The sequence below is a fragment of the Alligator mississippiensis genome, chromosome 1, assembly GCF_030867095.1.
Source record: "Alligator mississippiensis isolate rAllMis1 chromosome 1, rAllMis1, whole genome shotgun sequence".
In the NCBI taxonomy this organism is placed as follows: domain Eukaryota; kingdom Metazoa; phylum Chordata; order Crocodylia; family Alligatoridae; genus Alligator; species Alligator mississippiensis.
The window spans coordinates 218,975,633-218,999,655 of NC_081824.1; the positions used below are offsets into that span (position 1 = coordinate 218,975,633).

General features: G+C 41.8%; 1 protein-coding gene across 3 annotated transcripts in view; it reads right to left on the reverse strand.

Moving 5' to 3' along the window:
* Nucleotides 1-4,634: 4,634 nt before the first annotated feature.
* The window catches only part of MACROD2 (mono-ADP ribosylhydrolase 2), a 1,573,191-nt gene continuing 1,553,802 nt past the window's right edge, over nt 4,635-24,023 (reverse strand). For 2 of the 3 annotated variants that reach the window (XM_059720129.1, XM_006260833.4), the window contains 3 exons: nt 17,576-17,662; nt 11,799-11,867; nt 4,635-8,615 (listed from right to left, as the gene is read on the reverse strand). In XM_059720129.1, the coding sequence (XP_059576112.1) occupies nt 11,806-11,867; nt 17,576-17,662 (149 nt within the window). In that variant the 3' untranslated portion in view covers nt 4,635-8,615; nt 11,799-11,805. Of the gene's footprint in view, nt 8,616-10,737; nt 11,014-11,798; nt 11,868-17,575; nt 17,663-24,023 lie in introns of those variants that run through there. The other variant, XM_059720128.1, reaches the window with a different exon arrangement.

Consider the following 24,023-nt stretch of genomic DNA (forward strand, 5'->3'; position numbering starts at 1 on the left):
GTAGGGGGTGGTGTAAGAGCTCTGCCAGCATTCCTCGGAGTGGTCATTCCCTGCCCATTCTGGGGATGGCTCAAGTTCCCACAGGATCCAGGGTCCCTGGATCCCTCTGACTGAGCAGAGCAGGTGCCTACCACAGTACGTACAGAGGACTCAGGCCCTCCCTGCTCAGCAATCCATCCCAGCACTGCTGCAGGGCCTGCTGCCCAACCACAGAACTGCTGGGACCCTGGTCTCTGCTGTTCTGGGTGGAGCTCAGTGGTGTGGCTCCTGGCCCCAGGCAGGTAAGGGTCCAGACAGAGGCCTTACCATAGCTAGTTTGCTGTCACTGCATTGGGTGGGGTGAGGGGTCCATAATACTTCATGTGGCAGGCTAGCCAGTGGGCTCCCTGGCAGCCTGGCTTGTTCATAGATGAGGGTCCTGGAAGGGACCTCAGAAGATCATAAGGTCCAGTCCCCTGCACCAAGCAGGAAAGACAACTGAGGTCAGGTGACCCCAGCAAGGTGACTGTCCAGACTCTTTGTGAAGATTTCCAGGGTAGGCAATTGCATGACCTCTGGAGGGAACTTATTCCACAGTCTGGACACCCTTGTTGTGAAGTAGTTTTTCCTAATGTTGAACCTGAAACAATCTTCCAGGAGTTTGTGACCATTACTACTAATTTTCCCCAAAGGTGCCCTGGTGAGCAGTTGTTCACCGACCCCTTGATATACACCTCTGAGGTAACAGTGAGCTGCTATCAAGTCCCTTCTTAGCCTTTTTTTCAGGCGGAAGAGTCCCAGATTCCTCAACTTTTCCCTGTATGGATTGCCTTGTGAGGTTCCGATCATACAAATGGCACTTCTCTGGACTCTCTCAACCTTTACCACATCTTTGTTAAAGTGCAGCGCCCAGTACTGGATGCAGTACTCCAGCTGTGGTCTCACCAATGCCGAGTAGAGTGGGAGAATCACTTCTTAGGTTTTGCTGGAGATGCATCGATTGATGCATGCCAGGGTATTGTTAGCCCTGCTGGTTACAGCATTGCACCGCTGGCTAATGTTCATACTGTGGTCTATTATTTACCCCAGGTCCATTTCATTCATAGTACTAGTCAGGTTGGCGTTGCCAAGCCTGTAGGTGTGCAGGGGATTGTTCATTCCCAGGTAGAGCAATTTACATTTCTAGACAATGAATTTCATCTGATTCTGGTCCGTCCAACTTGTAAGCCTGTCTAGGTCCAGCTATGTCTGCAGCCTATCTTCAAGCATGACCACACTTCCCCATAACTTGGTGTCGTCCACAAACTTGGCCAGTGAGCTCTTCACCCCTATATCCAAATCATTGATGAAGATGTTGAATAGCACTGGACCAAGCACTGACCCCTGCAGGAAACCACTGGCCACTTCCTGCCAAGATGACACAGATCCGTTCATTTGCACCATCTGGGTCTTACCCCACAGCCAGCTTCCTATCCACCTGCCTCACAGTTAAGCCCACAATCCTCCAATTTTCTCATGAGAACATCATGGGATACTAGATCGAAAGCTTTTTGGAAGTTGCGGTATATAATGTCAACCTCCTCTCTCTTATCCAGGTGGTGAGTCACCTGATCGTAAAAGGAGATGAGGTTGGTAAGACAAGGCCTGCCCACAATGAAGCCATGCTGGCTGTCATTCAGAATCCTACCTTCTGCAAGCCTATTGCACATAGACTCCTTAATGAATTTTTCCAGGATTTTCCCTGGGATAGAAGTTAGGTTAATTGGCCTAAAGTAACCTGGGTCCTCCCTCCTCCCCTTCTTGAAGATGGGCACAACATTGGCCCTCTTTCAGTCCTTGGGGACCTCCCTGGAGTACCGTGAGTTTTGGAAGTTTTGTTTAATTGAGCCCAGATAGTTCAGGTCAATTGGTGGGGGAAATTCCCTTCCCCACCAATCAGGAGAAGGCAGGAGGAAGGCGTCCCCACCTTGACACAAAGGCAAGGTGAAGAAGAGGACCTGAGGGGGAACTAACTTCTTGGGCTTCCCTATTGGTCAGTTTTCAGTCTGGGGTGTGGAGCCTCCAGAAGGGATAAAAGCCCACATGCCCAGCACACGGGTGGCTTTGATGAGGGATGATGAAAAAGGACTGCAGAAGGGCTGGTGGAGCTGACCAGCAGGGTGGAGAAATTGCCCCAGCAGCGCCCTGAAGCTGCCTCCACCGAGCAGGAAGTAGCAAGCGGGTGCATCCCAGCCCCACCACTGAGGGAGCTGTGGTGTCAGTGCACAGAGTGGTGCATGGGGCCTGAAGGGAGCCTGCGGCTGCATGAGGCAGTGTGGGTCCCCATCCCTGTGAGAGGCAGGAGACCCACAGTGCACAGAGGTGCATTGGGCCTAGATGGAGCTGAGGGACTCTGCAGCTGCATGAGGCAGTGCAGGTCCCCATCCCTGTGAGGGGCAGGAGCCCCATGGTGCACAGAGCAGTCAACGGGGCTTGGAAGGAACTGAAGGGACCCTGCAGCTGCATGAGGCAGCACAGGTTCCCATCCCTGTGGGAGGTGGAAGTCCTCACAGTGCACAGAGTGGTGCATGGGGCCTGGACGGACCTGAAGGGAACCCCACGGCTGCACAAGGCAGCATGGGACCCCATCCTTGTGAGAGGCAGGAGCCCTTCCACAGTTCACAAGTGGGGCCTGAGAGAGCTGACAGGCCTGGGTAGCTGTAGGAGGCAGCTCCAGCCTTCCTGCAGCAAGCGGCAGCAAGATGAAGCAGTCATCCCAGCAAGGGGGGAAACCCTAGCAGCCAACCCCACAGCGAGAGAGATGAGCCAAGCCCAACAGAGCTCTGGGGAGTCATGAGTTACCCAGGTAGGGGATTGCAGTCCCAGGAAGAGGAAGAGACAGGGGTTTCCACAGGGGAGGTGGGCCCTGGCTTTGTGGTTATTGAGGCATTCTAGTCAGGTGGACTAGTTGTGGGTGATAATGTTTCTTTATGTTAACCTGTTTTGCTTCCTCATATTATTCCCTCCCTTTTGGCACAATTGCTGTACCATTGTCTGTGTAAGTAACTGTTTAAGATTGTCCTCATTCCTTATACTATGGAGTAGCCTGTAAGTTGTGTTTTTTTGCTGTACACTTGTGTACTTTAATGTTGTGTTATGAAATGCCCATGAACTGTTTTGTTTTGCCTACTAGTGCTAGACCCACTATTCATTGTCCCAGGTGCCCAGGACAAGCCACTGTCACCAAACAGAACTGGTGGTGTTGGTCCAGAACTGGTGCTTGATGGTCTGGAGGTGGTGGTAGAGCACCCCAGTGTCCATCGAGTCCTGGGTGGCCTTGTCCCCATTGGCCATGATGCTTAGTGGGTGCAGGGTGTGGTAGGTAGCCCCATGTGGGATGTCTGGCTACTGGCTCAGAGGCATGAAGCCATGTGCCACGGTGACCAGCTGCCACTTCATGTCCAGGTGGGCATGTGTGATGTCCTGCAGCTTCTGGTGATAATGACAATGGGCAACAAGTAGACATGCTGCAACTCCTGCTTGGGTATGGGCAGTAGGGTGCCATGGCAAGGTTTGGGCATGCTGAGACACAGAGGAACATGCAAGTCATGATGGAGGACACTTGCTCTGGGGCTTTCCTGGAAGCCTACAGCTGGGCACAGGGAGAGTCTGTGTTGCTGTGTCAGGGAGTTGGGGACATGCCCGTCTGTGCCCAGCAGCCAATCATGGGTAGCCCAGGTGCTCGGCAGCCTCTGGCAACCCAGGATGCCTGCAGGGCATGCTGGGAAGTGAGCAGGAGCACCCCCAACCTGCTGACCTCAGCCAGTGCAGGCAGCCTGCATGCCCTCTTCCACCAAAGTGCAAACATTCATACCGTCTACTACCAATCTAACCTAGGCCACTTACAGGAAGCTGCGAAAGTTAGATTGATTCCTCCTTGGACTTTTGGAACATCTGTACTTAGCCATTATTAACTATTTCCTTTGCAACCACTTCCACATGCTTGCCTGGAAATTTTGGTGCTCATCTTGCATGGCTTCAAATAGTTTAGCTTACTAAATGCTTTGAGAAACACCACTCTCAGACTTCCTCTCCCCCTTAAAAGCACCAGTAAATGCTGACAAGGTTCCTTCGGTGAATTTGATATCTTTTATTAGACCATGCCTATGTCCTTAGACCAACACGGCTGCAACCTAAACCCCTCCAGTAAATGCTGTAAACCTGGAACATATATGTAGCAGTAAACTAGAGAGGGAAAGAGAAGGTCTGTGTCTTGCATTATGTATAGGTGTAAAACATCACCATTCTGATTTTACAGCACTTTGAATCCCCTTCACAGTCAGTCTGTATTGATATAAATGACTATACAAAGTATACCATGATGGAGAAATAGGATCAGTATAACTGCCAGGTTTTTTATAAAGTCTCTCGTTTAGCGATAACCGATCAACCTTTTCTCCCTCAGGCTGAGAAGCTTTGATTCTCTCTCTGATTACTGTCTTTCAAAATCCCTCAGATGTATCCATTTCTAACAAGAAATAACTAGCAGGTGAAAGATCCAGTTAAATAAAGAATCTGAAGTGCACTCTTACACTTCAATCTGAAATATGCATTATTAATCACAAAAATGATTGTTGCATAATCAGCAAAGCTGGAAACACACAAGCTGCACAGCCTTGTCCTCTGAACAAGTTTTATTAATATTCTGCTTTAACAAACATTGTAGTATGAAGGCATCATTTCCTTAAGTTTTCAAATGTATGGCACAGACAAAAGGAGAAAAGAACAGATCCATAAGCAAATTCAGCATTTAAATGGCAGATTAACAAAAAGAGGCATGTATTAACCTATTTAGCCACTAGCATATATCAGAAGACATTTTGCAAGCAACAGACTACATTTATTTGCATTTAAGTAAAAACATATTTTTGATCAAGAAAAATTTCATTTTTCTGACTTTCCTGTATATCACAAATGTTAGGGTAAGGCAAATCCTTGATGAATCATATGATAAAAACCCTATTTCCCAAGAAAATATATCCAACATATTCTGCTAACTTTGTAATTTTAAAAGCAAAGCAGACATGCACTGCATATAGAGAAATGTCTTTTTTTTAATCAAGTGCATAAAGCAGAACAGTGTTAATTCACAAAGAGGCTTTTCAGTGCTTCATAGAAAGATTTACAATTAGCTGCAGTGAATATGTGACCCAATATTACAGACAGAGTCTCAGATGTCTCCTTTGTAAGCTTCTATGAAAGGAAACTTGTCCATCATCAAAGCAGTCACTCACTGGAGGAACAATAGATTGTTGCTCCTAACTCTAGAATGAGCACTTTTAAAAATTGGAACTATTACATTAAAAGCATATTTTGATGCTATGTATGCAAACACCACTAATGTAGGGCTTCTATTCTCTACCTGCCACACGCTGTGATAAAATTTGAGTTCTTAAAATCTATGCTATGGTGCAATTACTCCATTTCTGTTATTAATTCTTTGCAGAGACTACTTCCCTGTACTTCTGTAGCTCTAGCAAAAAATCAATAGTACCGCATTCAGGGTGCACTGGTCCAGCAGTATTTAAAGAAGTTGAAGAACTCACATTGCCCAAATGAACAAAAATCATTTATTTATTTATTAAAAAACGCTAAACCAATTCTACCCTAGAGCCACATGAAGGAAGGAAGGAAGGAAGGAAGGAAGGAAGGAAGGAAGGGAAAGAGAGAGGGAGGGAGGGAGGAAAACCAAGCCACAGTCATGTCTGAAAATTGGACTGTTAAGATTTAATCAACTCATACATTTTCTTATTCTACACTACCTGCCTTGGCTTCACACTTTGCTGCAGCATCCTCAGGCAAATCTTCTACCACTTCAAAGAATTGTTGCTGCCAGCAGACCAAGGTTAAGCAAGAATGGCAATGAAATTAGTCACGGGTTAGAACAGACGCTAGTGAAGTATTTTTGTCGTTAATTATTTTTAATATCAGTCAGTCTTCACAAGAAGCATGAGGATTCTCTTCTCGTTTTTTAAATATTTTAATGCTGCCCTCCATTCAGTCTCTTGTCAATCTTCTTTCTCTGCTCCTTGATGAAACTAAAATTTGCTTGTCAGAGGGGTAGAGAATATACTGTGGTTCTTAAACAGTGTACGTGGGAGAGTGTGATACCAGCATGCATGTTCAGCCTAAGCCTCGAACATATAGGGCCTGATCCTCAGCTCAAATGTATACCAGCTGGGGTTCGGGTCCCTTCTGTATTCTAGAGGAATTTGAAAAGCATAAAGCGTTTGATTTTCCAAACACATTTTCTGCTTTATGAAGGAGTTGCCCTACCTCTGCTAGGTAAAGGCCTTCAATCTCTCTCTTTTTAAAGGGAATACAAAAAAGGAGAATTAATGCTAGTTACCTAATGAATTTATTCTCTCACCTCCAAGCCACTAATTCTTCCTTTATGAAAGGCTGTTTGAAGAAAATACATCTGATATGGAAATGTGCTGTATGAAATGTGCTGTATGCGGCTGATACCCAGCCTCAAGTCCTTTGCTTATCGAATTTTAATCAACCAGAAACAACAAATGAGGAGACAGCAGGAAAATGACATATAGCAAGAGATACCTTCTGTCAAGCTAACAGAGACAGGAGAGTCAAGAGGCACAGGAGCTTCAAAGGGAATGAGAAGTCCAACATAGCAAGTATAGTACGACCCTGGTGACGTATTAAAATGAAGTAACTGGATGCATTGCATCTGAGCTCTTGCTCCTTTCAAAACTGATCAACACTCGTGTTAAACATCCATTAGTCTTCAAACAGAAATCTTTTATAAATGAGCCCTTCCCCATCTTCCCTAATGCTATTGTCATGAAGGGTTCAAGACACTATAGGAAGTGACAGTCGACAATATCCCCCTGATCCTAAAGGAGCTTTATAGCTCCTGTGTGAGAAATACAAAAGAACAGTTTGCTTGAACATGCTAGGCAGCATTGCCAGAGGCCATGCTCATATGGACAAGCCTGGGGCTCCTGTTTTACTCTCAAATCCTTGTTTGTCCTGTCACCATTTCCAATCAGCCTGCACATGCCAGCAGCAATCAAACTGTATAGCTGCTAGTGCATGCATTTAGGGGCATAGTCTGCTCACAGCTACATCTAGGTAAGTCCATTATCACTAATAATCAAAACAGGGCTGACATCTTCCAGTCTTCATTTTTTTGCAAGCCAATAAATAATTATTTCAGTGTTTGTTCATATTCAAGAAAAAAAGAACAGAACCCAGACTATTTTTTTCAATGGCTAATTGTCTTTAAAAGCAGCTGAAATGTAGTCTGTAGAACATCAAACCCTGGACCCATGCTGTGAGCTCCCTCAGTGTTGTGTACCGTGTATCAATTTAATTTACAGTACAGTTGAAAAGTGTACATTAAAACCCCCACTTTTATTTGAACGCAGCACTTGCTGGCAGAACAAATGACATATGGTGAAACATTCTTAACCAAATAACTGTTAATTGCATTTTTTTTAAACCGTGCATATGCAGAAGAAAATATAATGAGGGCAGGAACAGTGAAGTTGTTAAAGCCATAAGCCATATTTAAAGATAAGTTGGATGCTTAATACCTGTTATCCTCCATTACCCACAAGTTCAACAAAACATTAACTGCCCACAGGTACTTTAATATTTATCTGAAATACTAATTTTTAGGCATGCAGCCTCAATTCGCAGAGGTCAGAATATAATCTATTTTATAAACTACACTAGGTCATGTGGTAGCAGTTTCAATCACAGTCTATACCACCAGCTGATCCACTGCAAAGTAGATGCTAATCGTATTTTAGATTTAAAGAGATCTAGAGTGGGCAAAAGACATTTCCATTCAGTGAACAAAGGAGCAACGAGGTCCCAAAACATCAAGCCTGTACAGTTAAAGCACAAGTCTGAGTCTATCATGCACTAAAAAGATCCTGTTAGCTTTTTTCTTAGCTCAAAGGTGGCAGTAATCAGGGTCTCCCAAACTCTAAATATTTTGCATTGGCACATTCAGTCAGAAGTTCCTACTGACAGTCCTGGAAGTGGCAGGAGGTGGCAGCCTGCAGTACCTTCGCTCTTTTGGGTAGGCTGGAACAGTTGCTCCTTTAAAGTCCTAAGATCAGCTGTTCTCTGTGGATTATAACATTTCTTTGCAATGTTCATGCTCTCAAAACAAATCCCCCAAACATATCCCAGAGAATAGCAGGTGGGGGGGGGGGGGTGGGGGGAAGTCCCATTCCCATAGATCACCCTGAATAATGCACCATAAGTGGGAAACAAGTCAGGAGGCTAACAATGAGGGGGTGGGGGTGGAAACTAGCTCTGATCTGGTCTGCTGGTTCAAAAGAAGTTGCTATAATTGCAGAGACAATGCAAAAAATGTTAGAACTGGGACACCACAACTAAAGTTGGGAAGCTCCGTTTCTTTTAAACAGGTTTACAGAACAAAATGCAACCAAGAATTAAGAGGAAATAAAGCAAAGATTCATTTTCCCTGACCTCCCTCCCCCTCCCATCCATCCCACTGAGCACATTTTTGGTGCTCTTTCTGCTGATAGTCAGAATGATGCCATACGATGCCAATGACTGCCGGTCGAGTTTCACCCCATTGTTCTCTTCTCCTATCGTTCCTGTGTGACAGGAGGAGAAAAAACACATGGCTAATTAAATACAAACCCAATATCTTCATAGACCCAAATGTCTACTCTTGTCCTTTTAAGCACAGTTGTCTAACATGCTGGCTTCCAAAAACTACACAGAACATAGGCATCACATAACCTCTGGGAAATAAGATGTCATGATTTCTATAGTGTCTCCAACATGGAGAGCTCTTCGGAGTGGTGTAGCCAGTCAGGAGTCTTCATGCTAAGAAAACCTTCACAAGGTTAATGCTGGTTTCTGCCCCATGAACTAACTACTAAATTAGTCCACATGTCTCTCCATACTCGTAAATATTGTGTGTTACATTTTGTGCCTAGGCTATTAGATAAGAAGAGCTCTGGTCCAATGCTGTTCAGCAGTCTTTCTTGCTCATCTTTCAAATCTGTGCCATGACACTACTGTGGGAATGATGGCCCTTTCTGCCCTTCCATAAGTATTTCACAACAAAGTTAAAGATTGCAATTTACGTCCACTACACTGAGTACACGCAGGTAAAGAGCACAACATTTCTGTTCTTCAGCTTGCAATGCCCATGAGCCATGAGCACACTTCTCCTCCTCCTCTGTTACAGTGAGTCTGCCTGCGATTCCCAGAGGCACAACTGACTGTTCACACAGGGGCTTACTGTTTTCTCTTTGAAGCCAGGACTTGTCCCCTTCTCCTGCCCTTAGATTCATAGTCCACAGGGCTGCAAATATAACAGCTGGTTTGTATACACTGAAAAATACCATGGCTTTTCTACACAAGGAACAAACTGTCTTTTCCCTTTGCAAACACCACTTCACGGATCCCCAGTGTTAATGCCGTGTAGGTATTTGCTAACCTGGCTCCTCAAATGGACATAAAATAAAGGCACTAACATAAATAAAGGCAATAACAAAATGGATGGGAGGACACCAACCAACCACAGGAGCCCTGAGGCTGTAGTCTCAGCTGTATTTTAACTCATGGTTGTGATGGATGCTACAGATTATCATTTCTTTCTTCACCACAATGCTGAGTAACAAGCCTTCAGTTTCTTGATACCAACAGCAGGTTTGCTGGGATTTTTAGTACACATTTTGGTGACCAGTCCTTGGAAAAATCTGAAAATAATACCCGGCAACTCTGCCAGAGGTATCTGCTTGGCTCTAAGTGACCCAAGAAAGGATCATACCTTTGAAATTTAGCAAATTGATCAATCTGGTTTTGTATGGACCCTCTGCTTGTAATTAAAGCAAAGAGGCAGAATAGTCTAGAGGCTTGCGCAAAGTTGCGAGCAGCTGAGTCCTTAGTTCTAATCCTGGATCTGCCATTAAAATATTCTGTAGCACTGGTTCTCAACCAGGGGTCTGTGGTCCCCTGAGGGACTGTGAGCAGGTTTCAGTGGGTCTGCCTGGCCCCACGTGGGGAAGAGCCACCTTGGTCCCCCAGGGCTAAGGTGAGTGCCAAGGAAGGGGCAGGGGTGAGCCCACCCCACCTGTCCTGCTTGTGGGTGGCACTGAGGACCGGACTCTGCACTGCTGCTGCTCAGGTGAATAGGGCCCTGGGGCTCCCCACTGCTAAGCCATACCCACCACACCAGGGGCTGTGCAGGCAGGGCTGGGGAGCTGGGCCATGGTGTTTCTATAGCATGCTGGAAGTGGCGGGGGGGGGGCTTCAGGAAGAAAGAGGTTGAGAAACCATGCTCTGTAGCACTAGGCAAGCCACTCTGGCTCTCTGACCGGCATTTTCCCTTTGTGGAAAGGAGGTAATACTGCCATGGTTCACCTTGTAAATGAGAGGATTAATTAGCTAGAAGCAGGGCTAAGTACTACATCTTTTTATCATCATCATCATCACCATCTCACCTACCTCAAATACAATTAGGTGACATCACCCCAAATATATTGAGGTGTATATGTATTTTGTGAGAAACATGGTGTGAAAGACTGAAACATCTTGCAGATTGGGTGAAAGCTGTTATGACTGTCAAATATACATATTTTTAAATCAATGGTGGTATTAACCTTTCGATCAATTGTTTAATGACAAGCATTCTACCCTTTTAATGCAATGGATAATCAGAAACTAATAAATGGTGAGAAAAAGGAAGACCTACATAAGTAATATTTTGATTTTTGAGGTGCTTTATTTTTTGCTTCAGTAGTTTTTAATGGGGATCCTATCAGCCATATTTCTCTCTCTCCAGCAGTATGGCAGTGTATTGTCAAGATACTGACAAGGACAAAGGGGTACACACAGACATAAGACCTTGTTTTTTAAATCTTGGTGACACAGCTGGCACTGTTGTAAAGCTTCTATATTCGGTCTTGAGCTACATGAAATCCCATTACAAGCATAAATAACCCATCTTGCTGTATATGATATTGGCATCTTATAACAGTCCTACAAAGAGGGAGAGGTGTGCATTAATGCTTCAGAACTTCACATCTTTGTTAGGGATCAAAATTGCTTTGTGTAATTGGGGTGTGCAATGGAATTTGGTATCTCCTGCAGCTTACTCATTTTTATCTATGCGTCAGGCTGCTTATGTCTACAAGCCTAACTATTCTCTCCCATTTCAGCTGCAATAACAATCATCACGTATGTACTTCTGCAATGGCACTATCACTCAGTATATAAAGCAGTAAAGCTCAAAAAGGCAGCTCACTGACTTCAGCCTTGTTTTTACAGCAGTCTAGTTAGAAGTGACTTCAGGCATTGTAGAGCCAAGGGCAATAAAACCCTCCTGACACAGACCTGTTGTTCCCAGAATATAGATCTCAGAGAACTGAACTAAATTCCAACCAGTATAAAATGTTTGTCATTTTCCTAAGCAATGACAAAAAATGTTCACTCAGTTACTCTTCCATTACTTATGTTGCTGCTGTCTAGGGTTTTGATCATATGAGACTGTGCACTGTCTAAATCAGTTACAGTTGTAGCATGGTATCATAACATTTATTTGACAATTAAAGTCCAATAGATAGCTTTACGCTTTGTAGACTGTAAGTCATGTTAGCTAAGAAAAATAATAAATGTATCTTTTTCCTTCTGGTCTATGTTTCTTTTTCCGGTTTTCTATATTCTAATGATGGTTGTGACACCTTTCTTTCTTTCCCCCCTCCCCCAGATGGACCCATTATGGATATGAATTCTTGCAGTGAAAACACTTGTCATTAGATACTTACCTATTAGTTAATCTTCTGGCTGGCTTTCTGTAGATTCATTTATACTTTCAACCTGGCTATTCATTTCAGCTGAAAATAAAACAATAAGGCTGTCAAACTTCAGTCAAAATTTACCATGACAAGTGAGAGATGCTTCTAAAATACAAGAACAGCATTCAGTCTTTACACAAAAACACTCAATAGTGTAAGTCTGTGAAGATGTATCTTATATGAGACCACTCTAATTTACAATAATAATTAAACCATTTTGAACAGATCAGTAACATGATACATTTCAAAACTACTAAAGATACCAGCTTTGCATCAAGATTCCTCCAGACTTTGGGACTAGCTCTGAATTTCCAAAATCTCCATAGCAGACCAAACTGAAACCTTGGATTCAAACACCTTTAAGCTTTTAATTAAATTTGGGTCTGGATCTTGATGAGAAAATTGGAGCCTTTTGTGGACTGTCTCTAAATATTTAGCTGCTAAAAGCAATCCTAGAGCATATGGTACAGGAGATGAGTACATGAGATATGAGCTGCACCTGAATACAGTGGAACGATTTCAGGATAGACTTTCTATGCTGTTTTTTTTAACTGCCTTATTTTTATGGGTCTCAAATGGGATTCACTTTTTGAAGCTGATGGTACCCCTAATTGTTTGGTATGGGTACATTTTTGTAAATTGATCATGGCCTTTTGCAAGCATCTCTCTGGAAAAGCATGAGACCTGCTTGAAAATTTTGCAAGAGGGGAGGGGGGAAGAGTGTAGCTGAAAGTGCAACTGCTTGGACCCAAGCAGCATGAATATCCTTCTGAATCAATATCATGTCAATACACCTTTTAGGATTTTGATGAATTATTTCATCACATATATTCAGAGCGGACACGTTAATTGCTCATTTGATGTATACCATGAATGTGTCTGAAGAAGAATATTCAGCCCAGATTATAGAGCTATACTGCAAAAATGTGTTATCTATGTTTTGGGTATTATTTTTATAAGTATTTGAATAGCAAATATGAAATGCTTAATTAAGGAAAGGGATCTTTGTGCACAGGCATTAGCAGTGTTTTAAAACCTCAGTGTCAGCCAACTTAATTTGGTTGTTAACAAAGGACCTGGTTCATATTTCAAACTGCTTACAAATTGAATTTGTGAATGAATAGAAGCTGAGACCTGCCAGAGTGAAGCATCAAAAACAAGTAATGCCTTTTAAGTTACAAGCAGCCAATCATATGCATGCAATGCACAGTTATACCCAGGTGGCCATTTATGGAACATCAATAAATGCAGGCTCTGAAGATACTTCTAGCCAACCCTCCCTAAGACAAACTGAAATTTATAATAAATATTCCAGGTTATAGCACAGGGTGATCTGGGAGGTCCACAGGGCTACATCTGGGTCATGGAATAACTACCCATTGGTGGGTGGAGGAAATCCAACCCATGGAAATAGGTGGTCCTGAAATTGGGTAAATATTACTGCCAAGAAGAAATCTTAAATTCCCTCAACAGAGGACACAGCACAAATACTGATTCCAGGGAAAATCCTGAGAAGAGCTAAGAACTTGCCTGTCTCATTGAAGTCTCTTACGGATGTTAGTACATCCTGCTCTGGTAGGTGGGAGTTTGGGATAATGTTCAACTCCCTTGAATTTAATAGGAATTTTGTGAAATTATTCAGTGGTTTCAAGGTTTCACCCCAGTTGGGAGGCCTTTTAAAACCAGCTCTTTAGAAGCATTATCAAAGAGGTAGGTTAAGAGCCTTGTAACACCTACCAGAAGTACCAAACTGTAAACCCAAGGCTCAGCATCTCTGGGACACTCGAGCATTTGAGTGAAGCTCAACATATCTTGAACCATGTACTCCCTAGTCAGGAATGGCATTTTTTTATTAATATAGATGGAATACAGATCTCTTCTGGATTTCTCTCTATATATTTATTTCAAAATTGGTCCTTTATATTTGTACAGTTTTTTATCATTCCTCTGACTTTTCTCCTTTTGGCTGTGGGCTCTTTTGTGGCTCTCAACATCTCTAAAGAAAAATTTAGACCTACAGGTGAATGTACAAGAAGAAGAAGAGAGAAAAAACTATAGGGTAACTAAACTTATATAGAGAGTATGTTACTAATGGCACGGCAACCTCCATGGGGTGCATCCTTAAGAGAAGGTGAAATTAGTTACTGAAGGCCAGCCAGCCAGAATCACAGCTTGCAACATAAACATGAAAGGCAGATATAAGGGGAGAAAGGGATTTTTAATTTTATTCTGAAAGATTGTCTGTTGTAGTCAGAAGACAGGGTAGGGTGGCACCTCAGTGCCTAACTCATTCAGAAAGGTACAGCTTTTGTAGGCTATTCTAAAAATGCTATAAATGAACATGCAGAGAACAGGGGTACTCAAAGAACAGAAATAAAGTCATTTAAATACAAAAGATAGGGAAAAGGAAAGGGCAGTGCTGAGAGAGGTGAAATGAAAGAAAGGTATTGATATCTCGATTCCAACGAGAGCAGGATCAGGCTATTATTCTCCAGCATAGTTAGTTTTGCCAGACCTTTCCTAATCAATGTTGAATTCTTTTCATATACAGATTTTTTTTATATAACACATTTGTATGCATTCCCAGGTTATTGTGGAAAGAATGATATTCACTTTGGGTTAGAGTTAAAATTTTGCCGTGATGAAATATGCATTCCTTTTTACATGATAGTTATTTGTTAAAGTTTACTATATGGAAAGAATAAGATTTGTGATATCCTTTACAACTCACTTCCTTGCTTTTATAATTTTATAGGATTTTTTGTAAGTGATGTGACAGCTAAGTATGCCGTTTTTACTTGGAAGCACTAACTATTTTTCAAACAAGGTTCTTGGCGCTGGAATTTCCTAAAGTATCTTTTAATCTCCCCCCCCCCCCCGCCCTCTTTCTATTGTGGCAATAATATTGTGCAGTCTTCTAAAAAACTGAAATAAAAGGAATGAATGAATTTATTTTTAAAGAAGTGAACAGAGTGACAAAGCTAATAATGGCTGGGAACCAACATCCATATTCTCCTTGTATGCTTTGAAACTTTGCTGGAAAAAAATCTGCCAGCAGAAAAGCAGACTGAGAAATAGATTACCTGAGGTGTATTCCAGAATCATTAAAACTACTAATCAGTGAGAATGTGCTGGATACAAGCAATGCATCACCCCAGGTTCTTTGCATTGGTTGCTGACAGATTTTGCAACAGTAGGATATAGCTCTCTATATACATACACAAACACAGACAAGCTTTCCCTCTGCTTCTGTCAGCTTTAATGAAGGAAAATCATGCCCAGATTTCAAATAATGTTAATTTATTAAATATATTAGTATTGCCATCCTTGAAAACTGCCCACAAGATGAGCCAATATTTAAATAGATCTAATCCATCTGTTTAAACTATCTGCATTTATAAAGCTCTTAGCACTGTGGCCTCTTACAGAAAATTAAACAAAAACAAGAGAGTCAGGCTGCCAAGGGGTAGCTAATAAAATTTTCTTAGATTGTCCATTGGGAAGTAATAAGCCCTCCTGGGGCTAGTGGAATGGGGCCGAGACACTTTACAGGATAATTAAAAGAAGCCATTTCTAATCTTAAATAGCACTGGATTTATCCAAACTTAAAAAAAATCAATGAGACTTAATCCTTAAAACAGCAAAAGGTTTGGATGTCTTTTAAGTTAATTGTGTCTGTATTTGGGAACACCCGGAACAAACTATAGTTATGGAGAAGCAACCATTTCTCCCAGTATCATAATTCTTGTCTACAGCATTTGGATGTGTGCAGAAATGCTTTGCTCTTCTCTCTCCTGCAGACCTCATGAAGTACACAGGAGCAGAACAACTTCGAAGATAAGAGTTTAAACAAAGGTTCATGCTGGGCTCACATACATCTTCAGTCTACCTTTCAATAGATAGCGTATGGCTAAATCAGTTGTTTTCTGATACAGCATGTAACACACTGGCTACATGATCATACTTCACTCCAGTGGTAAATGCCAGGAAAAGATGCTACAGGGGTATATGTTCTTTTTCCAGATCTTGGTTTTCCTTTCCTTTTTGAAAATAAACCAAAAGCCTGACAATAAAAGCACTTACCATCACTGCGTGTTTTTCTTTTTTGTTCCATAGGTCCAGGGTTGCGGCATCACAGTTAGTATTTAAATAATAGCAGTTTCTTGTACCTTTTTTTTTTGTTCCTGAACACTTGCCCCTTGTACCATCTGATATCAAAATCAGATAGCGTTTCAAATGTTGTGGTGGGATGCGTTGTCATGGGTGGAGAGAAGGGCACAAAGCAGCATTTGGGTATAAACCAATGTTGCCAAATGAAGCACATCAGCACTGGGATTTATCCCAACACAGCCGATCCACTTCAGTGGGCCACATGGACCTCGCCCATTGTCCCACAGGGTTAGGCCCGTGTTGCTCCCAGAAGCTGCTGGGGCCCAATCTTGCAAGACAACACTAAAGGTATGTTTCTGTAAGCAGGGGATGCTGCCTGTCCAGGGAGGCTGGAGAGTGTGCGCATCTCTGGGCTGCCTGCACTCTCTCACCTTAAAGATATCTGCTGAAAAACAGTGACAAACTCATACTGCCGATGTCATGTCCACAAATTTTTATGATGTGACAAGGGGCATGGATGTCTTTTTGCTTGGCTTTTCTGACACCATAAAAATGTTTATAGTGGCACAAAGGCAGCATCTATTTCCAGTCTTATATACCTTGCAACCATTTTTTTTTTTTTTTTTAAACCTTCCTGAAAAGGAAAAATGTTGAATGTCAAGAAGTACATACTGGGCATATCTACACGTGCATTCACCATGCAATAAATGTTTTTTAAGCCAGCATCTATACGTTCAGCCATTAAAGCACTGACTTGGGCCTAAAGCAAGGCATCTACATGTGCACTACTGCGCAGTAACTAATTGGGTGTAAATTTGATACCTGCATGATGTAGGTATCAAATTTATGCCCAAGTTGGTGTAGGTTGCCATATTTACTGTGCAGTATAGGTGTGCATGTGTAGATGCGCGCCCATACTGCACAGTAATTTTTGGTTACCATGCAGTAACTTAAATTACTGTGCAGTAAATGTGCATGTGTAGATGCACCCACTGTGTGTATTAAATAAATGTGTGTGGGGGAGCAGGGAATCCAAATCAGTCTTAACTATAGAGAGGCTACCAAAATAAATGGTGACAAGTGCTCAGTGCCTTACAACTCCAAAAATGCCGCTACTACATGTGTAGGAGTCTAATTAGCTCTCAGCTAGAAAAGAACCATTACATATTTTTATTAAGCTACAAGAGCCAGTCCAGAATAATACCCTGATACCATCTATAGGGCTTGTCTCTAAAATGTTCTGAGCACAAGGACTTTGATTTAACACTAAGCTCACTTAGCTACGCATTTGAACTCAGTACTACCACTCTCAGGATCTGGGTCCTGGGGTTAGCAGCTTGCAGGACCAAACCCAGGTCTGTTAGCTAAAAGACTGTGCAGGTTTATAGGACTATCTGTGGTCTTGCCACTAGCAGGCAACAGGAAGTCAAAGGAATAAGTGTGGGTCGCATTAACATTTTTTCTGGCATTTCTCAAATGTTAACTTATTGAAAGGATTCACCTAGGGCAAAAATCTATTCTTTAATATTTGACTAACTTAACCTGACAGTGCTTGGATTTAAAATGGGTATCTCCACCAGTTCTATTAGCCAGCATGATTGACTTGCCCGGAGAGTCAGTAAAATGAAGATCCATACCATCATTACTGGAGATGTTTTCTGTATCACATGGATTTTCAGCTTTCACAGGCTCTGCAGACGGCTTCCCTTTCCCTGGTGCTGCTCCTTTAAAAAAGACAAAGAGGAGAAAAACAACACACCCAATACGTGATTAATATAGCATTCTTAGATCTAGTGTGCTCCTTTTTTCCTTTTCCTCTGGTATGTTCTTATATTTAAAGACTCTGATGTTAGAGTGGTAGCCACGCAAGAAAGGGCAGAGGAGATAGGAGGAGGAGGAACCTGCCTTTAAAAAATTGCCTGAATGTCTATAGTGATCTGTGTTCTTTTGTAAGCGGGAATGTTAAAAGCACATTGTAATGTGTACATTTGCCTCCCTGCCATTCTTTTCTCATCATTTTTGAAGAATCCCTTCTGCTCATAAAATGCAGTGTAGGCTGGGGACCTAATCACACTTCTAATGTTTTGCTATCTAGTGGAGTAAAACGGATACAGTAAGAGTTCAGATATATGGAGCAGTCAGACACAACCTAGAATCTGAATGCAGGAAAATGTATTTTGTTGCTGGAACTCAACGTTTTTATCTTGTCTGCCTCAGGCTTGTCTGGAAGCTTAAATTCAATCTCCTAGCAATAGTATAAATGGGAAACACAGGAGAACTGCTTGTGCTAGTCCATATATGGCTCTCTTAACATTCTTCCATTCAGGGCTGTTCAGAGGCCAATTTTTAGTTAATTTCCATTACGGCACTTCTGTACTTTTGTGGCCACTATAAAGCCTGTCACACCTACCCTGTGGCTGAGCTACAGGATGTCAAACTATTGGTTGCTAGGCAATCTAGAGAATTTGGTTGTTATTATGAGGCAGCAAAGTGGGAGTGAGGATTGAAACATTTCAAAATGGATCCCCCTTTAAGCGAAAACCATTTATCTCTTCAACAACAGAGGCAGACAAAACATTTTAAGATGCATCCCCCCCCACCCACCCTTTTCTTTCAAAAGAGGTTCAGGCCAGGCTTTTTTGTATTTATAAGCTGCAGGGTTATGTGTTTATTCTGTCCGTAGGCATATATCTACCACTAAGGCTGCTGCAATGAATTTGCCTTGTCATTGTACCTGCTGTACAGACAATGTATTGTAATGGAGATTTTAATCTTCTCTGCAGTCCTGATGATAATGGTAGTCTCAAAGGCAGCTTTAAACATATTATTATTATTCCTGGTAGGGCCATAAATAGTAAAAAACCCTGAAAACAATGAGCCAACAAACACAAAATAATTGGTAAAAATCTTGACTCAGTTACCCATTTCATTGGGCGGGGGGGGGGACAAAGTGACAGATGAGCCTGGAACACAACAGAGCTATCAACAGACTACTTTAGCAGACTCCCCCTTGACTTCAAAACCCTTTGGTGAACCATCATTTAAAAAACATTCTCTTTTTTCATATTTGTGTAAATTATCTCCCCATCTAGATTAAAAAAAAAATGCCTGTAAACATCTGTGATGTTGTATTTTGCATCTCGGTGAACTCCTGAAGTGACAACTTTGCATGCATGTTAAGTTTTTGCAATTTCTCCTGAGAATTCAGAATAGCAAGTCAAGTTTCCCCTGAGGTTTGTTATACACCAATGGGCCTCAACTTCCCAGACACTTCATCCACTGCTGTCTGTTACACACATGAAGGACAAAATCATGTCACTTCAGTGCTGAAACATATGCATTTTTTGCTGGGATTTGTCAACCAAAAGACTGAAAGCGCAGGTTCAAAGTCAGCAGTCAATTTCCTGTAACAGAATCATTCTGAAATCTGGGTTATTATAAAAGCAGTGACTAATCGAGGAAGATGCACAAAACAAGCTTATTCAGGTCTGGCTATGTTTTTGAACAGCTGGGGGAAATGGCTAAGAGGGAAACAAACTCAGAAAAATAACCATCCTGCAGTGAAAGGCTCAGGCAGACGTTTCAGAGGCTTCCTGCTGAGGCATCCTGGATGCCTGATGTACATGTTTGGGATCCCTGTTAAATACAGAAACATTCTGACTGACAGCTGATGGCTGGTGCATCAGGCTTTGCTTCCTTTAAAACACTGCCTATTAACTAAATCGACTAGGCATGATATGACAGGATATGTCTTGGCTCCCAATTTCTATCACATTCAGAGATATCTAGTTGTTCTGGTATCGTCAGGCACTAAAGATGTCTGCATGAAGTTCATAGGTTCTATCCCAAGATCTCCCATTAACTAGCCAGCATGCCTGGCTTCACTACACTGAAGAAAGGTTTCTCTCTTTGAATTTTAGACATTCTCCTGTGCAGCTGGCAGGTGTGCAGCATTTCTGGCAGTGTGCTAGGAAAAGATAGAGCTAAATTAAAAGAAAGATGTTTGCTAATTAGGGCCAGGATTGGGCCTTGAGAGAGACAATGGAAGAATCAGCAACCGATACAATGTGAAAAAAAGAACACCTATTTAAAGCCAGTGCCATACATTATTGTTTTTCTCACCTCATGGTTCCACAACAAAGTTTTCAAGGCATTTTGCTGTATATTGTCAGTGGTGCAATTAATGCGAAGCAATGCAGGGACCAGGGAGTCCACTGGGGAGAAGGCAAGGGGAGTTCCAAACTGTAACACATACCACAGTACCACTGCTGGCCTTATAAAGAGGCTCTAGCCATCAGATCAGTAGGTTTCCCAGGAAACTTTGAACCTCTGTTTATATAAATCTGTGTTTTTATATTTGCAAGTACTGGGACCAGGGGGATGATAGCATTCATTATGCTGACATGCATGTGGAACAAATATTATCCCAACCAGCTCTAACCTGCTGTGCAATAAAACTTGAGTGCCGCAGAGAAATGAGTCCATTTCATATAAACAGCAGAATCTGATCAAAACAAAAGCCAGCTCGACAACCACTTTATTGTCGAGTGTTTCCTTGGAACACAAACACAAGGTGTATTTCAGGGCTCCTAGCAGGGGACGAGAGATACTGAAATAGAGGGAGCCTGGGAGATACCACTTTCAATTTCAATTACCATTTCCAATTGTACCACTGACAGACTTGATTATCATAACCCTTTGTAAGCTGGTAATATGACTACCAGAGCCACAAGTGATGGCAGGCATATACAGCGCAGAGGGGATAGTAGAATGCATGCAAAATGCCTGTAGCCTGATTTTAAATACATATGACAAATATTTGCTGAAAGTTGGAAAGCCCTGTAACTGTTATTTTAAAGTTTTTGCTTGTGGGTATCTGTCTATAGCTCCAAGCAGATGTAGTTAAACACAATTTTTTCTTTGAAGAGATGGAATCCTAAATTCACCTGTAGTTCATAAAATTAAACTGGAGATAAGATGCTTGAAGAAGAGCTCCCAGTAGCATGCTTCTTGTAAGTTCTCATGTACAGAAGAGATGCCTGTCTGTGTTCCATATCGTTTTCATAATCTAATAATTAAAAGCAACTAAATAGGTCTCTTTTCCCAAAATATTAAAATTTAGACATAATTTTACATCTATACATGTTGAAGATACAAGGCAACTATATAGTCTTACAGCCCATTAAACAGTGAAACACAGATCTTTGGACAGATCTTCACAGGTCAAGTAGGCTCTGCTATGATGAAGATTAAAGCTCTGCTATATTGATATTGATCACAGCACAGGTGGAAGAAAAAGTACGTGTCAAGAAAGTCACAGTTCCATCCAAACCTAATGGCTAATGAACTTAGTGGTTAAGGCACACAAGTCTGTGTAGCCAATAATACAGGAAAGAGCACCATGACTAACATCATCATCGTTTTGACTGCTCAGGCTGAAAGTACCCGTATAGAGTTGGGCTGACTAGAGAAAGCCTTCAGCATAAAGGCTGGACTGAGTGTTTGACCTAATGTCTTCCAAAGCCTTAGAGCACTTGGCCTCTGCCTCAGCAACATTTAGATGAGATGCTTTAAAACAAAATCAAATTTATGGGGCCAAACTAAGAGTTGTACCAGTTGCTCAAAAATCAGTGGGTTTAATCCAGAGGCCACTGAAGTCATCAGGATCCTTCCCCAGGTGGGTTAGGGAGTAGAAGTTAAAATCCCAGGGCTGCACAGAGCTTTGTTCAAGTGACCCCTTTTACCTATGTCCCTTTCACTATAGATTAATGGGCAAAGTATAAGGCAAATCTTTTCTTAAGAAAAAAAAAAAAAAAAGGAAGAGAAGTAAGAAAGATGCTTCCATTATTTAAAAACGAACAAAGCAGCAAAAAACCCTATTCAAAACCCATGGTCATTTCCCCCATTGCTTTATAAAAGGAATCAGATTTGCTAACATAATACCTACTTTTTTGAAAGCACAGCCTTTTATATTTATCTTGGAGAAATATTTAATAATATTAACTTAACCCACCAGCCCCTTCATATGCCTTTTTTTCCCCAATCACATCTAATAATTGTCAAAGGTAAATGTTCTGACAATTGCTTGCTTCTTTCGTATATCCGTTCTCTCAGAGCTTCAAACTTTGGGGGTGAAGTGGGGCCCAATTCTCCTTTAACTAACAATTTAGCATTCTAATACTGCCTCACCCAAATGCAGACTGGCAGCTCTGGCAATAGACAGGCATCCAGTTAAGGGTATAGGGTTACAGCCTGTGTGCTTTGGTGTGTAACATCCCTGTCTCTGACCCCCAGCTTCCTTCCTTGGCTTGAGCATGCTCTAGGAATAAATGGAGGCCAAGCACTTCCAAGGTGCTGGTAAGTGAGGAACCTATTTGTAGTCAATTCTTAAAGGAAGAGGTATGATGGAGAGTGTACAGGTGAATTTATGATCTTACATTGCCTAAACCACAGCAGATTAAAAAGTTAGAACTGCCATATTCTGACTTAACAGCAGAAACATCCAGAACTTGTAGGTGAAAAAGTGTATCAAAAGGAAATATGTGAAATGGGTGCATGGGACAAGTTTGGTATAATAAATTGTTTCTTCTATATTTTAATTGCCTTAATTTGTCATACAAAAACATCCTGAAAAGTCACTGTGTATCTGGGTATACAATGAACATATACATAAATAGGTTATCTAAACCCAGTGAATATTGCTGAATGTTTCCATGAGTAGTTGTTCAAATCTCTAAATTAATTCTCTACGACTGCATCTACTCACCTTTTGGGATTTCTTTCCATGAATATTTTAATTAAGAATTTGTTTCCAGGCAAGTATCTTTTTAGGAACAGCAAAACTGAAATAAATTGTGTGATATATTTGTAGAAAATGAATTTCCAAGTGATAATCACAAATGTGCACAAAACCAATCTGATTTGTGGCATTCCATCAACTCAATAATAGAAAGATACAGCATGATTTGTGTGTCCAAATGCTCTGCATTGAGAATCTGGATGACTTAGGGTGAAACCCTGGCTCTGCTAAAGTCAGTGGCAAATGGGGCTAAGATTTCCCCATTAATATTTACAAGAAAAAGCCCTTACTGCTGAACAGTGGACCAAGGATTCTTTCCTGCAACTGAATGCACTTGCCCAGTGCACAATTACTTATCTAAAAAGACTTATCTCAAAGACACAGTTAGGGCTGCCAGGGTCTGGAATGGACTCCCAAGTGAGGTGGTCCCCTCTCATACCTTGGGTGTCTTCAAGAGGAGGCTGGACAGATATTTGGCTGGCATGATATGATTCCGGCACCCATTCCTGCCCAGGGCAGGAGGTCGGACCTGATGATCTGTTTAGGTCCCTTCTGACCATAAGCACTACGATACTACTTGGCCAGCAATTTTCAATCTTTGCAGTAATTTGGAGAAAATTATATTCTGTTCATAGATGATTTACAGCAAAATGAGGCAAAATTCAACCACTGCCATGAACGGTTTGTCCAGGTCTAGAAATAGCACACACATGCACATTCTTGTTAGATATCTTTAAAACCTCAAAAATCAGTAGACAAAAATAGAGAAATGTGTTCCCATTTGTCTGAATGTTCTAGATTTTCTTCCCCTCCCTACTGTATAAAACTTAGCATCTTAACTTCAGATATAAATATGTTTCCCCTAATTGGGGGGAACACTGAAAGGAAGAGGCTTTTACTCTTCTGGCTAATAGCACCATTCTTCATCCACAGTGACAAAGAAATAAAAGACAAAGCTTTTCTGACCCACAGCTGCATTGTCTTATCTGTCAAGAACAGTTTCATTTTTCTTATTTGGCAAGTAAGCAGTGATGGGGTTTTTTTTTTCCCCGTCATTTCACTATGGCTCTTTGCTAATGCTGCTGTCAAGCCTTCATGTACTTTGTTTACTGCTGTGTTTTTAGTAGCATTATAAATGCTGCCTCACTTAGAGATTGAAGCTCTCCATGGCACAAGAGTTGTTTTGCTCAGTTTGACTCCTGTTCGATATATCCTGATGACCTACCTTTTTTTAAACCAGGCCAAAATTATAACTCACAAAAGATTCCTACTTCCACTTACATATC